This window comes from Macaca thibetana, chromosome 3 (genome assembly GCF_024542745.1).
Source record: "Macaca thibetana thibetana isolate TM-01 chromosome 3, ASM2454274v1, whole genome shotgun sequence".
Classification (NCBI taxonomy): domain Eukaryota; kingdom Metazoa; phylum Chordata; class Mammalia; order Primates; family Cercopithecidae; genus Macaca; species Macaca thibetana.
In genome coordinates, this window is record NC_065580.1 from 31,046,379 (window position 1) to 31,062,820 (window position 16,442).

Sequence of the window (16,442 nt, forward strand, 5' to 3'; positions counted from 1 at the left end):
TGATGGATGCTCTCAGGATTCCTCACTCATTCAAAACTACATAGACACCATCATTATGTACATGTATGCATTTCCTATTGTTAGGAAACTCCTAAAAACTACAGATCTAAAGATAAGACACAGTTTCTGCTGACAACTCAGGTGGGAAGATATCTAGCTTTTGCTGCCCCCTTGCTTTCCTTCATTCCACAAATACTGCTCTATGGTCACCAGTAACTCATGGGATTGCACTGTCCACTGGATAGTTTTCAATTTCATCTTACTTGACCTTGAAGCTGGAGACTCAATTCTTGCCTTGTGAAACTCTCTCTCCTCTTAATTTGTACATTACACTCACCTGATTTATCTCCGACAGCTTGGGCGGCAACTTTTTAAAGTCTGTTTGTTCAAACACTCCCCATCCATAAGTAATCTTGAAATAAAGGGCTTGGCCTAGGGACTCTTCTCTCTTAATGTTCTCTTGGCATTTTTGTACACTCACATGTAGGTGTCCTATAGTCCTAAAACTAATGCATGAAGCCTAGGCCACTAATGGCTCATTAGTGCCTCAATTTTAACATGTTCAGAAAGTCTTAATTTTCCTTGCAAACCCACTCTGCCATCATTTACAATATCAGAAAAGAAGCACCAGCATCAACCAGATATTTGGAATGCTCATGCATGACACTTGATGTAACTTCCCTTCCTTGACCCCAATCCAAACAACCACTCAATTCTACCAGTTCTTATACCAAAATAGATCTCACATTTATCTTTCTGCCTCCATTGCCACAATCCTAGTTTCAGCCACTATTCAGCAATCACCAGGTGAACTGCAAATTCTCCCCAACCATTGTTTCAAGTCTATCTCGAAATAACAGCCAAAATGGAAAAAAAGAAAAATTTATAGATATATACCTAGCTAACTCTCTTTCTCTGTGTGTGTATATATATATGTATACACACACACATACACACACACATGCTGTCCTAATTATTCTACTCCCATTTCAATGATTTCTCACTGTTCTTCAGATAAAATTCAAAATCCTTTTCAGGGACTACAATGTCCAAATTATTCAGTTATTCATTCTCCCATTACTATCCTCACATTGCAGCAATGCTGACTGGTCTTCCATTGTGAATACAAGCAAACTTCCACCTCAGGACTTTCATATACAACATTTCATCCTTTGGCCCTGAACAAGATCTTCTGCTAACTCCTTCTTTGGGCCTCACTTTGAAATCACTTCAAGGACTTTATCAGACCACTTAGAATAAGCTATGGCCACCAGTATACACTCTCCCAGGACTCTGTACTCCCATTACGATTGTAATTATATAACAAATTGTGTATTCCCTGTAAAGACTATAGCTGTCTTGTTTAATATATTCTCAACACTCAGCATTCTGCCTGGCATATGAAAAGCTCTCAATAAATACTTATTGTTTGATCATTCATTCACTGATTCAACATGAGGAATGCATTTAAAAAACAAGACAGAGATGGCACATGTTAAATGTCAAAAAAGAGATAAAGAGGCAGTAAAATAACTCAGGAGAGGGAGCGGTAGGACTTGGGACTGGAATTGGATGAAGAGTTTGCAATGTAAATACTACTGAGGATGATAATGACAGCTCTCATTTATAGAGGACTTTCTGTGTGCTAGGCAGAATGCTAAGCAATTTAATAATAATGAACACCAGGCTGGGAGCAGTGGCTCGCACTTGAGCCCAGGAGTTCGAGATCACCATGGGCAACATGGCAAAACCTCATCTCTACAAAAAAATAAAAACTTTGCCAGGCGTAGTGGTGCACACCCGTGGTCCCAGCGGCTAACGCAGGAGGATCATCTGAGCCCGCGAGGCAGAGGTTGCAGTGAGCTGAGATTGCGCAACTGCACTCCAGCCTGGGCAACAGAGCTGAGATCCTGTCTCAAAAAAAATAATGAACACCAGCATGTGAACCACTGCTCTCTGTTGAGCTCTTACGTCAACTGTTTAAAACAGCTACATGTATTAATTCACTCACTCATACCACAATCTAATGAGGTAAGTGCCATTATCATACCCATTTCCCACAGGGGAAAACTGAGGTACAGAAATAAAAAATAACATCCCCAAGGCACCAAGATTATAAGCAATTGAGGCACAATTGAACCCCAGTAATCTAATGTTAGAGCCCATGCTAATCATCGTAACTCCATACTGCCACTATATTCTAGAAGACACGCACCCCTTTGGCTGTATTCTTTTACTAACTTGCCCACTTACAGTTAATAACCAGTACAGCCAATCCTCTACCTTGGAGTATGGGGCACTTTTTTTCAAACACAAGTTCATGCTGTTTGAGCCCATCACTTGGCAAATTGAATCTAAACTGGGCACTATAATGAGATACAAAGATTCCCTTCTCAGGAGTTTAGAAACTAGTAAGGAAAACCAATGCACATATATTAAACAACTTACGAAATTACCAATTTATCAACAAGCACAAAATCATGGTAATATGATTATGTAAATGTTGAAGGGCAAGATCAGAAGGCAGTGGGGATAAAAGGGGAGAAATTACCTGGAAGAAGAGACATATGCCAGGGAAGAAGGCATGGCCAGCAGGGGAGAAGACAGAGCATTGCAAAAAGAAGAAATGCGATTCAACAAATGCTAATTAACAATGAAGTCTGAGTCAGTCAACTGAGGACCTTAAGTAGTGGAGGAGATGAATACGATATAAAGAAAATAAATGGGCTCTACTGTGGGTGAAGTATCTGGCGATGTTGCAGTAATGCAAATCAATAGAACACAGGCCTTCCTCCAAATTAGAAATCTTGGTAATAGCTTACATTTTCAGGCCCCTTCCAAATTCAATATTGTATTAGGAATTCTATAATTTCTTCCTGAGAACACCATTTCCTGAACAACTGAGGCAGAAAACTACCAGGGCATTTCAAAGCAACCCTGGGCTCTAATTTCAAAATATCTGGATGTTAACACTGCAAGGAGTGTCCAAAATTCTGTACGACGTATTCTGTAGGGAATATGTTGTCAGCATGCTAAATAAAGACTTAAAATACAAGTAAGCAGAATGTCTATGTTAGTAAAATTACTTACTTTGAAATGTTTACATAAGCAATAGCCACAGGACACAATGAGTTCAATCCAAGGCTAAGTAGTGTTATGATGGTAAAGTGGAGAGTGAATCTGGGGCTATGCAGAAATATTTCAAGTTTTATCACATCACTCAGCAGCCATGGGACAGATCAGACAATCCAATCACACACCTCAACCTGGGAATCAGAAATTTTGTCAACTGCCTCCAAAATATACTTACATTCATCCCTGTAATGGGCTCATTTAACCAATTTTGACCCATAAAATAGAATCACAGAGTGTTATCTACATGCACCCAGAGAATGGGAAAGAGAACAATCGAAGAGCCTGGACCAGCTATAGCCGAATCTATGGCCAGAGGAACTCTCTTTGGAAAAAGATGCTACTTTATTTGGAAAAAATGTTCCTAACTCCCTCAATTTCCTTTCTCATGTCTTTGAACAAAGAAGAAAGGAAAAAATCATTATAGCTCAGTACACTTCAATGAATGCTAGGACCCTGTTGCTGAGGAGCTCATTTGCATGCACTCCTGTTTGTGAAGGCACAGTTAAACAAGGAAGCAGAAGGAAACCAGAAAAATTTATGGCAGAAAGCTTCCTGATAATAGAATCCATGACAGTGACATGCTACTGACTATACTGGGAGGAAGATATTTTTGTTATATAAGAAGGAACGAATAAAGAAGCCCTGTCTCTAACAGTGCTCCACCTCTGGGCAGCTCACCTGAGTAAACATTTTCTCAGAGGTGTTGAATTGCAGAGCTAGGACACTCACACCAATGGACAAGAAGCTGTGCCCTGCTTTCAAAGTCCAATCCTAGCTCCCTACCTCAAGGTTATCTGCTCTGGTGCCTGAATTTTCCAAGACAAGACTGTTCTGAACAAAAAGCTAAACCAAGTAAGCTACAGACTCGGAACCAGACATGATGCAGATGAAAGAGACATATTCACTTCCGAAATTTTTTTTTTTTTTAGGACTTTCACAGCCAAATTATTGTTCATGTTTCCAGGTACAGAGGAGGCAACAAAACTAAGATTTTCAAAGCATATAATTCTATAATCATTTATTGCCCACCATATACGTGGTTTTGTATTTCTCTTGCTTCTACAATTGTTTCCCCTGTTAAAAGATAATTTTCAGTAAGGTAAAATCTCGACTCTTATTCAAATATAAAATAAACTTCATATAGAAAATTTCATTTTGACCCCACTAATTAATAAGGGAACCAGAAAGGCTCAAAGAGACTAAAGAACAGATATAAATTAAGTTACTAGGAATACTGAGGTGAATTTGCTAAAGTTGCAAAAACAAAGTCAAACGAGGGAGTAAAAATGTAAAGTTTGAAATCATTTCTCTTACAGGGTGGAAATCAATTGTATCTCTTCAGGACCACATTTCTACATCTCTATCTACAAAGATGCAAAACAGCCCAATTAATAGAAGCTAAATAAAAGAAGTGAGAAACCATGTCCTAAATTTGGTGCCCTCCAAAAACAACACAACTCAGTCAAAAAGTGGACTAAAATCTATAAAAGGAGGTACTGAAACACAATTATCACTAACTGTGGTACCTGCTGCAATGAAATTTTGAAAAAATTCCCAGGTAAATAAAAAATGCTTTCAAATTTATTTAAGAGAAGGATGGCCCTGTAGTTCTGGCAAATATGAACAGGGGAGTTTCAAAAAACAAAGTGGTTGCACAGAACTTATATGAACAAAGAAACTATGGACAGCCAGGTGTGGTGGCTCACGCCTGTAAGTCCCAGTTACTTGGGAGGTTGAGGCAGGAGGACCTCTTGAGCCCAGGAGTTTGAGTCCAGCCTGGGCAACATAGTAAGATCTCATCTTAAAAAGAAATAAAGGAAAAAAAGAAAAAAAGAAACAAACTATGGGCAAAAAAAACTCCAACACAATAAAGCAATGCTTTCCATCACAAGGGTGAGAGCAATTGGCTGAAGCAACTCTCTGGTAGAATCAAGATCAAGGTCTTCTTAGTAACATCCAACTCTTAGCAGAGACATATGATAGAAGAGGTGAAAAGAGAAAAGAGGACCGGACATGGTGGCTCATGCCTGTAATCCCAGCACTTTGGGAGGCTGAGGCGGGCGGATCACCTGAGGTCGGGAGTTCAACACCAGCCTGACCAGCATGGTGAAACCCTCTCTATCAAAAACACAAAAACTAGCTGGGTGTGGTGGCGCGTGCCTGTAATCCCAGCTACTCAGGAGGCTGAGGCAGGAGAATTGCTTGAACCTGGGAGGTGGAGGTTGCAGTGAGCTGAGAGGGCGCCACTGCATTCCAGCCTGGGCAACAGAGCAAGACTCTGTCTCAACAAAAAATAAAATAAAATAAAATAAAAAACAGAGAGAGAGAAAAGAGGCCAGGCATGGGGGCTCACTCCTGCAATCCCAGCACTTTGGAAGGCTGAGGTGGGAGGGTCACTTGAGCTCAGGAGTTTGAGACCGGCCTGGACAACAAGTGAGACCGCATGTCTATTTTTTTGAAAAAAAAATTAAATTAAAAATATAAGAGAAAAGAAAAAAAAAAAAAAAAAGAAAGAGTTTGAAGTTTTTTCCAAAGTCTGGGAGAAACTTACAAGGTGGCTGCCACTTTGGCATCAGAGGTTGTGTGCCACAGAGGTGATGGCATGTTTCTGTGCAGCAAGGATCCAAGCCAGTCACCTGCACATTGTAGTCCAACTAGAGTTCAATAAACTTTGCTTGAAGAAAGAAGAAGAGAGAAATAGAGCAATATCTTTTCCTAAACTAGTAACAACTTGAGCTACCAAATACAACAGGGATGCAAGAAAGCCACCAGGATAACCCAACACTCCCACCAACCATGGCTTCCAGTCAAGGGACCAACCATATGGTTGACAGCACACATTGCTTGCTGTGGAGAGCAAGTTCTGCAGACAGTAAGCTGGCTCTTCCAGAGTTCCTTTGGAATTTTCTCAGAGTAGCAAATGCAGACCCCAGCAGTGGAGCCAGCAGCTACTGTGTGAATGAAGCTCCAGTGCTAGGCAACCCCTCTAGGTCACAGAAACCCACCCGACAGAACCACAGGCCTTGATGTTGTGCCATCTGGACAGTAACTTAGACTGCAGTTGGCAAGAGAGACGTGAGAACATGGTGTAGGGCCAAGGGGGGTAAAAAAGGTAAGGGCTATTTAAAACAACAACAAAAAAAAACAAATACACTCAGAGAGCATTTGTGCCATCAAAAATACCAGAGATTAGAAAAAACAAAAAGCTGAAAGGAATTTTAGAATCACGAGAGTAAGAAAAATAAATCTAAACTAGGTGGGCCAGAAAACATAGAAGACAAACTGCAATTTAACACAGACCTAACTCATAAAGCCCCTGGGTGATTTTGCTCCTTTTATCTTCTTCAGACTTAGCAGGCAAACCACTCTTTTCTCTTTTTAATTCTCTCTCTCTTTTTGAGACGGAGTCTCGCTCTGTCACTCAGGCTGGAGTGCGGTGGCGCTATCTTAGCTCACTGCAAACTCTGCCTCCCAGGTTCAAGCAATTCTCCTTGCCTCAGCCTCCCAAGTAGCTGGGATGACAGGTGCCCGCCACCACTCCCGGCTAATTTTTTTGGTATTTTTTTAGGAGAGATGGGGTTTCGCCATGTTGGCCAGGCTGGTCTTGAACTCCTGACCCTCAGGAGATCTGCCCACCTCAGCCTCCCAAAGTGCTGGGATTACAGGCATGAGCCACTGTGCCTGGGCTTTTAAAAATTCTCTTTAGCCAAAAAGAATATTTTTTTTTCTTATGCTTCCATCAAGGCCTAAACATTCAAAACGAGCTAAGGAAAGGTAACACCTACAGAAATCTCAAAGAAAGGATGACAGTGCTACTAAAGTTTAAGAGGGCAATGAAAACCCGAAACTGAAGGCAGAGGTCAGGAGCACATGCTGGAGAAAGTCCAACCCTGTCTACCAATCTATTTCTTATCTATTGATTTAATCTTATCTGTTTTAAAGGAACACTTCAATCCTTTATATTAGCAAGTCAGAATCCTACTGGTCAACTCTGTAAGACTTCGTTTCATGAATAACAGGGCACCAAATGTCTGATCTTCTTCCCCTGTGCCCTGCACCTTCCCCAAAGCTAGTCACTGGGTCACTCCAAACCATGGCTTAATTTTTAGGCTAGGTGTGGTGGTTCATGCCTGTAACAGCAATATTTTGGGAGGCCAAACTGGGAGGATCACTTGAGGCCAGGGGTTTCAGATCAGCCTGGACAACATAGCAAGATCCTGCGGGTGTGATGGCATGCACCTGTAGACCCCGTTACTCAGGAGGTCGAGTCAGGAATATTGCTTGAGCCCAGGAGTGCAAGGCCACAGTGAGCTATGACTGTGCCACTGTACTTCCAGTCCAGTCTTGGTGATAAAGTGAGACTCTGTCTCCTTTAAAAAAAAAAAAAATTCAATAATACTATGTATTTCCAACAAAATCAGTCACGGAGAAAGGCGGTTATAAAAAAGTGCTATGTAACATGAGCATGAAACCAAGCCACGTCCAAAGGAGCACAGCAGCAGTTAACAGATAAAAAGACCCATGGATTAAGAGAATAAATACTGTAATAGTGAAATTAACAGAGGAACTGTCAGGACTACATAATATGAAAAGGCAGAATATATTGAAAAGAAGACAACCCCTATTCTGGGACTTTCAGAAATAAGACTGAAGAGGATGCTGTCTTCTTGTACCATCAAACAAAATCGTAACTTCTCATGCACAGAGGACAGACACAAAAGGAAAAGGACAGAGAAGAAAACTCAGATATACACTATGACTCATTGAGTCCTATTCCCATATAAGAGGAAGATGGAGAAGTGGAGGTAAAGGTAAAAGGTAAAATCAGCACTCGCAGGGCTGGCTGCAACTCGAGGAGTGGGGAGCTCTCTCTAATCTCAGAACCATAATTGATTTGTCTGATCTACCAGAACAACAGTAAGCCATGCACCAGCCCCATTTTATTGCCTGTTTTACACTCTGTATCTGCAGGAGATTGTATTTATTACGGAGCAGGCTACAGCAAAAACAATAATAAACCTAAGATAAAGAACAGCTGAGAAACCTGAGATAAAGAACACTGACATGCATATTCCAACTTTTTCTGTGCTGGTGAGGGAGGGAACTGAGACAGGATCAATGAAAAACAAAACCAACTAATAATGAAAACACAGATGTATGAAGTCAGTCACCACAGAACTATCCTTCAAATCAAGTAAGACCTAGTACCAAGTCGGTCAAATTCTCAGCTGGTTCTACACACTCTGGAACATTCTGGCCTGAAAGGAAACCAGATTATGATAGAAATGGCAGCAGTGGCTGGTACTTCTAATAGCCCAGTACCTATACTGTGAAAAATTGGAAATAACAAAAAAACCAGTAACTTCTTTAGGATCTAAAGTACCAGCTTGGGAGTATGTAATTTTCTTCCTTTAGTGGTTACCCTAAAAATAGGTGTAAGAGATGCAGATGGGTCAACATACACATACACACACACACACACACACACACACACACACACACACACGTATTTATTTATTTTTGGTAGAGATGGGGTCTCACTACATTGACCAGGCTGGTCTTGAATTCCTGAACTTAAGCAATCCTCCCACCTCGGCCTCCCAAAGTGCTGGGATTATAGGTGTGAGCCACCACGCCTGGTCTAGTGGGCCAAGTTTTTATCAAAGCCTTAGAGAAACTGGGGGTTCATTCAGTTGGTGTTATATGCAGATGTTCTGCCCATCTTACGGAAAACTCAAAACTCAGTTGACTCTGACATGAAAACCCATCTGTAATAACAAACAAGAAGGCCGGCTTATTTGGCCACTACAGAGGCTGGTATCTTACCTTCCAAGGCAAGCCATCAACCTCACACTCCTGTGCTTAGATGAGTCACTTCCAACCACATGCAATCGGCCAAGCAGGTCTTGTATTTGCTAGGTCTTCATACAAAAGCATTTTAACGCACTCTGACCCTTACTCTGTGAAATCATTTTTTAAACGGCAGGAGAAGAGATAATGGAAAAGGAGTAGAAACTCAACTCCTAAAGATGGAGGCAGTTGACACTAGAACAAAATTACGGGTTATTTGCCCCACCATCATGATATAATCTCTTCCATACAACACATTTCTTAACAGTGTTTAGGAGACAGAATGTGCACTTATGTATGTCTGTTTTTTCACCAATGATGTGTAGTGGGATGGAGAGGAGGGTGGTGAGAGGTATTATGCACAAACAGCAGTTCATTGTAAATTATTTCGGCAGCATATTCCCTACACTGTCAGCTCAACAAAAACTTCCATTTATCATGGCCTGCAACTAAGAGGGGCATCAATCTGGGGCAGTAGGTAACACAGTTAAAGATTAAAAAAAGATTAAGAAACCTCTGTGAAACCATTACGTATATGTACATTACATTGTCTTTTTCCCTGTTTATTCTTCATCTGGCTGTAAGCCGTTTGCCCATCTGACCCCACACCTGTCCCACAGACAGCAAAATTGCCAGCATGCTTCAGGAAGCAGAAAACCCATACATCTCACTTAAATGGAACAAGGGCACCCAACATACACACAGACTTAACACTGTGATGGAAAGAAGGGAAGGTTAGAAGGTGGGAGAAGACAAAACTCCTCTATTAAAGAGGGCACAAAAAAACTGCAATCTTAGGTGAATAATTTGTGATTCAGGCAGACAAGGTCATATCTGACATCCATTTAAATCCAACAGCTTTTTCACTTTCAGTCTCCCATTTGCCCAAGCTTTACTCTTTTATGTGGTGACTGAGAGAAATTTAATTGGCATTTATGTTTAAGAGCAAACCAATCCTCCAATATTGAGACAGAAAAGATAATAAAAATTGGTATGAAACTGAGCTAGACTTTAAGGGGAAGTTGGTGGGGTAGGAATAAAAGTAAATAAATAAATGAAGACACGTTTCACAAGACCCACTGCTAATGACAACAGAAATAAAGGAATAAAAAAAGCATCAGAAATCATCAAGGCAGAAGGCAGCATAAGATTCAGAGACAGCAATGAAGATATTTAGGACACTACATTGAGGGGTACGGAGAGGACAGCCCTGAGACCGGTGTGCCTGAACCTCAAAACCTCCTTAGAGTTGCTTCACCTCACTGCTGGTGTTAAATGAGAACTAGAAATGAAACTATCCCTAAGGTTGAAATCAGCCTCTGGAAGGCCCTGGAGTATGGGCCCCACATAAGCTTTTGGATGGGCATATTTGGCCCTTTGTGCAGAAGAGTTTTCATCGCATTTTCCAAACCATTTGTAACTTTTTTCTCCTGCTGATGAATCGCCAAAAATTTGTCCTTTTATTACTATAACAGCTTTAACAGCTTTACTAAAAGATCAATATTAAGGAAAGCATTGTTGAGAATGCCGCACACATACATAAAAATATTAATAATATATATGCAAAGAATAACTCAGCTGGGTAAGCTACACAGAAAATAGGCCAAGTAAGATCCCACTGGGTGAGTCACACCTGTTAAAAATGAACATTAGCAGATACACCATAGTTACCTGTGGCTCAAAGGCCATTAGCTACAGGTTTCTGGGCTTCTCAGGATTCTAAGCCACAAAAAGTGCATATCACTTTACTTCACCAACTTAACAGAGGCCCCAGCCTCTAGACTGAAGTCCAGTTAATGTGTTGTAGGTAACATTGTTTAACCTATAATCTGTAGTGACTGGTTATACAGAAAGAAAAGCTCAACAGAGTCCCACCGTTTAAGATGAGCAGGGGACCACTATACCCAGACAAGGGGGAGCCTGCCAGACACATTTGTAGCAAGCAATCACCAGGAGCAACAGAAAAAGCCTCAGCCAGGCCTGGGCACACCACATAACAGGAATATAATACACTCTGATTCATCACTCCTGCAGCCTAGGCTGAGCTCTAGCACTTTTGTTTATACTAGTATTTTCTTCTCAGTGCCCAAGGCAAATTCCCTGAGTGCCTAAGCTAAGATTTACCAGCTCTTCCTCCTTCCATCTCCCCTGGGCTTCATCTCCCCTGGGCATCTTCCCTATGCATGGCACAGACCTGATCCTCTCCTTAACCATTAGTGACTGTGGTGTTGAAATGGATGGTGTATGTCTCAGCAATAGAGTGCCTTTCCTGGCCACCTGATCAAAATCAGCACTTACACCACTCACTATCCCCTTGGCCAGTTTTATTTCTCTTCACAGTAGTTTTCGCTACCTGACATTGTAACTGCCTCCCTTTTCCACTTGAATGTAGGGAGTTCAGCAGTTTTCTTCATTGTTATATTCCTAGTGCTTAGAGCAATTCCTGGCATACAGCAGGCACTCAATAAACACTTATTGACTAAATGAATAAACTATCTCAACTATCAAATGGATCTATTCAGCCAAAGAGACCCCAAACACTCAAAGGTAAAGTCCTTACAGCTAAAGAATCATTTGGACACGGCCTATTGGGAGCTCTAAAATATTGGTGCCATTGATTCTTCTTTATTATCTATATGTATTATCTCAAAGGATGTTCATACATTTCTCCATTCTGTCCCACTTACAGGCAAGCAGAGGAACAAGAGGTCATGAGGAAATCATGATGAATTCATATCCTTCTCCTGAAACCTATACTTACCTTTTGCCACTAAGACTTCCCACTCACAGCAAGAACTGGACAGGGGTTTTAAAAAGAGGCAATTTTATTTTAATACAACTGAGAAGAACTACCTTCCAAACTCAAAATACAGTAATTAAAAATGAAAAAGCAACATAGAGACAGTTCAGGTAAAGAAAAAGAATGAAGTTAATTCTGCTTTTCCAGATTATAAAACAGGCTCCCTATAGATACCTAAGTAGATGCCCCAGGCAGAGGGGAAAAAGAGTCACAGTCAGTGCCTGAAAAGAAGCGAGCTAGAGAAAACACATAAGCTGAGGTCCTTCAGCAAATATGCAGACACGCTCTTGAGCCTCTGAGCCACACAGCTTGATTCAGGGACTCGACTCACCCCAGATATATCTGCGACACGGTGGATAGGCACTTCCTTCTTGCTATGCAATCCTTTGCCATTCTTAATAGCTCTGTTAAGGAAGAAGAGAAAAACCGATTAAAATAAGAATCACAATGGGAAGGGGTAGGAGGGTGTGAAAATGAAGAGAGAAGTGAGGGTTGTTGAAGTGGGTATGTATGACTACCCAAGTCACACTGTACAGTGCTGAGTAGCCAGTCCGTGCAAGAGGATTTGGTGGAGGGGGGATTATAAAGCTGCTCTTCTCTTAAGCCCAGTTACCAGCACGTGGCTGCCAGTTTCCACTAACAGTGTACTTAGTAATCAGAGGGCTCCCTCACTTGTTTCCAAATTAAAGGCATTGTTCCAGGCACAAAAGAAGAATCAGTTAGAGAAGCACATGCCTAAGAAACAGAAGTAATAACGTTTCTTCTGTGTTTAATCACATGAAACATTTTAAATGCAAAATATGTGGCTAGTGTTCCAATTCTAATGGAAATAAGTTCCTCCCAGGTAAAAAGATAAGTTGCCCTGAATGCAGCAATACTGTAGAGAAAAGTTATTTAACAGTAGCAAAAAAAATTAGCAAATGCTACGTAACTGACATTAAGTCTCATTTTCAATCAGTCTCAGCTATAATAAGAGGAGATTTAACAGGGAACTCTGGGACTCTGCCAAGCTCAGACATGGGTTGGTTTGCTCTAATCACCCAATCCTCTGAGTGGCAGCTCTGGGGACAAAAGCCTACGCCTCACTAGGTATGATCACTGGTATAACAATGAAGGACCACAGAATAAAAACTGACTGGTGAATCACTTGGTCCGTACACTGTTGTATAAGGGCCTTCTTGTATACCGCCAGCCTGCAGACATAGCAGGGAAGAGTTCTGAGCTTAGAGATAGAGAACTAGGGATTAGGGGATGTTCTATCTATGGAGACTTGACTTTTTAGGGTTTTTGAATTCCAGAGGAAGTGTTGAGAAAGCTGCCCAGCCCAGGGCCAAATGTCAGGGACCCTCACACCGTCAGCCAGATTTTCACTTCTTTCCTTTCAGGAACTCACTCAAGGAACACAGGTACAGGACACACTTCTGCAGGGGTTACTTTCAGGGTCATCACTTTCTAAAGTAAACCCTGATAAGCCAAATTGGGTGGGTATTGCTCAGTGCTAGGTAGAATAGTCATATTTCTTTCACACTTGGGCCTTTATCACCTACCTGAGCCCCCTTCCTTCATCCCAGGGGATCTGTCCCTCATTCAACTAATTTGAAATGCTTCTGATTCAGAAACAACAAAAGTTTTCCTAATATCTAGTTTCTAATCCCTGATATGGGCAAGTACTGAGTTAATAAAATAAAAATCACAGCCTCTCTCTCACTCTGATCTGAAATGCTAACTGAAAGACAGCACTTCCAAGCTCCTTGAATCCCGTGGCTCCTTCTGAATTTGAATCAAGGGCTTCAACTTTAGAAACTGTAAATGGGGCTGGGTGCAGTGGTTCACACCTGTAATTCCAGCACTTTGGGAGGCCGAGGCGGGCAGATCACTTGAGGTCAGGAGTTTGAGATCAGTCTGACCAATATGCAAAACCCTGTCTCTACTAAAAAAAAAAAAAAAAAAAAAAAAAAAATCGGGCTGGGTGCGGTGGCTCAAGCCTGTAATCTCAGCACTTTGGGAGGCCGAGGCAGGCGGATCCCAAGGTCAGGAGTTCGAGACCAGCCTGGCCAATATAATGAAACCTGTCTCTACTAAAAATACAAAAAAATTAGCTGGGTGTGGTGGCAGGTATCTGTAATCCCAGCTACTCAGGAGGCTGAGGCAGGAGAATTCCTCGAACCCGGGAGGTGGTGGTTGCAGGGAGCTGAGACTGCGCAACTACACTCCAGCCTGGGGGAGAGAGACTCCATTTAAAAAAAAAAAAAAAAGTCAGCCAGGTGTGGTGGTACGCACCTGTAATCCTAGCTACTTGGGAAGCTGAGGCAGAAGAATTGCTTGAACCCGGGAGGTGGAGGTTGCAGTGAGCCAAGATCACTCCACTGTATTCTAACCTGGGTGAAAGAGCGAGACTCTGTCTCAACTAAATAAATAAATTAATTAATTAAATAAAATAAAATAAATTGTAAATGGGTAAAAATATTTCCCTTTACAATTTCCTCTAGTGATTTACCATTTAGGGATCCTGTTAGTGGTCAGCAACCAAGGCCGATTCTCAAGCTTTGCCCCTCACCCCTTGGGATTTGCAAGCTACCAGCGAAAGACTAGAGGTTGGTGGCTAGAAGCCAACTAACAACCCAACTCTTCCACCTCCCAAAGCCCTGCTTACATCTTGCAAGTCCTATTTCTATAACCTCCTCTGCCACCAACAAGCTCTCCTTATTTTGCTACTGCAAATTGGAAGGAGCAGCCTTTAAGATCGAAGCTTCTGTGAAGCAAGACAAGCTCTCTCCCACCCTGACAGTACCTTACCTCCTTCAAGGCAAGGCCTGCAAAGCATTCTGCAGGTCCTCTGGGGCACTAAATGCCTACAGCCTTATCCTTTAACAACAAGGACAACCAAAATAAATAGATCTGTTCTGTAAACAGACAGGTTCAAGTTAGAGCACTGCTGAAATCGTGGCCTTTCCTGGGGCTGGAGAATATCTCATATGCTTTGGGAAAAAAAGAACAGGGCCTGAGCAGTAAGTTAGAAAGCAAAGATCCTCAAGGCAAAAGCAGTGAGGTGGGAAACTATAATTCTGCTTTCTTTCTGTGACCACAAAGTAGCTCTGTGCTATAAGCAGAAATCTAAGACTTAACCAAGACTAAATACGCTACCAAAGAGGAAAAAATTAACATCAGAAACCGGAATACGTGGATAATAGTGTACATATGACATTTAAAACAATAACACCAAAACAATTCTTTAAAATTGTCTTAGTATTAATATTATTCATGTTCTACCCTGTTTCTAAAAAGCATATTATTGGATACGTGTTTGTGTTCTGGCATAAATTTTGGGAAAATGTCCAAAGACAATTTTTTCACACTTAAAATATTATCATTAAACTCGATCAACTTCTGGCACATTCAAGAGGCAGCAAGAAAGTAGCACTGTACCGTCATATATGAACCGAGAAGTAGTGCTTATTTTGTTAATTCTTCGTAAAAGAGAAGCAAAGTTCAAAGTTAACAATAGGTAGTTAATCACTAAATTCAAATATGCCCACCTAGGAAGCACTCTAGCCTCTTAGCAGCATACTAGACCCAGGCTGCAAAGTGGGAAGGATCTGTGAGAAAAGAGCAGAATAACCTGCGGCAGCACAGGTCTCCTTCCCTGTGCGGAGGCTGCTTTGCTTCTGGTTCCCACACTGCTGCAGGAATGTCACTGAGTGAGCCATTTCCAAAAAACCTCCCTCTGCTTGTCACAAGTCTGATGCCACAGCAAGAGATTCTCCACGACAGAGTATCTGGGGGAAGTAGGAATTCAGGAATCAATATCACAGAGGAGAGGAGCAAATGCTGAGGGGAGGCCTGCCACTGCTATCTGCAAAGGGAGAGTACAACTTTATTCCAGGCTACGAGGATACATGACATGGAGACCCAGGCTCTGCTGAAAACAAGGTGTGCTGCCTTGCTACCCCCTCTCAGTGGGGTTCTCCTTTGCATCTCACATAACCCAGTTTCTCTGGGATAGATTTGTGGAGCTCTGTCTTTGCGACGTGGGAAGGTAGGCAGACCGCAGGCTGGCTTCCACTGTATCTGCTCCAAGGAGCAAACACTAACTTCCGCTCCCCACACTGCCTTTCCCTGTGGGCCTCAGCCACAGCTCTGCATCCCTTTTCATTAGGCAAGGAATGAAACTCCTGACTTCTAAACTTCTCCTGCTGTGTCTGCTTAATAGCGGCTTCTCACAAAGGCAGGTTGGTGTGCAGGCCAGCCAGGAGAAAGGAAGCAGTGGGACAGAACGTAGCCTACTCCTCTCAGAAGCTTTCTTCTCCAAGATGCAGCAGTACAAAGACAGCAAAGACTACCAGTGTCAATAACGGATAAACATCATCACCAGTCAGGGAAAGTAAGTATATATCTGCACACATGCCAAGGAGTGGCAGGGCAACAGAAGGATGAACACTCAGCTTTCTAGGTTGTTTCTAGGAGCCACAGGGCTGTATGGTACTACAGGGTGGGAAGATGAACTCTATTCAGACTAATGGAAAACTCTGCTTTCTTTAAACAGCAAAGTTTGAAATTCTCACATATTAGCTGCTGCTTTTCCTATAGAAGAAAAAACCTACAACTTTGCAAAGGCAGATGACATTTTTGCAGGGAGATAATCTCCATGGCCTCAGCA

The 16,442-nt window shown here is 41.9% G+C and overlaps 1 protein-coding gene across 1 annotated transcript in view; it reads right to left on the bottom strand.

The window, feature by feature from the left end:
* SND1 (staphylococcal nuclease and tudor domain containing 1) overlaps positions 1-16,442 on the bottom strand; it is a 438,972-nt gene that overhangs the window by 173,301 nt on the left and 249,229 nt on the right. The window contains exon 14 of the mRNA XM_050782556.1: positions 12,117-12,189. Within this exon, the coding sequence (XP_050638513.1) occupies positions 12,117-12,189 (73 nt within the window). The remainder of the gene's footprint in view (positions 1-12,116; positions 12,190-16,442) is intronic.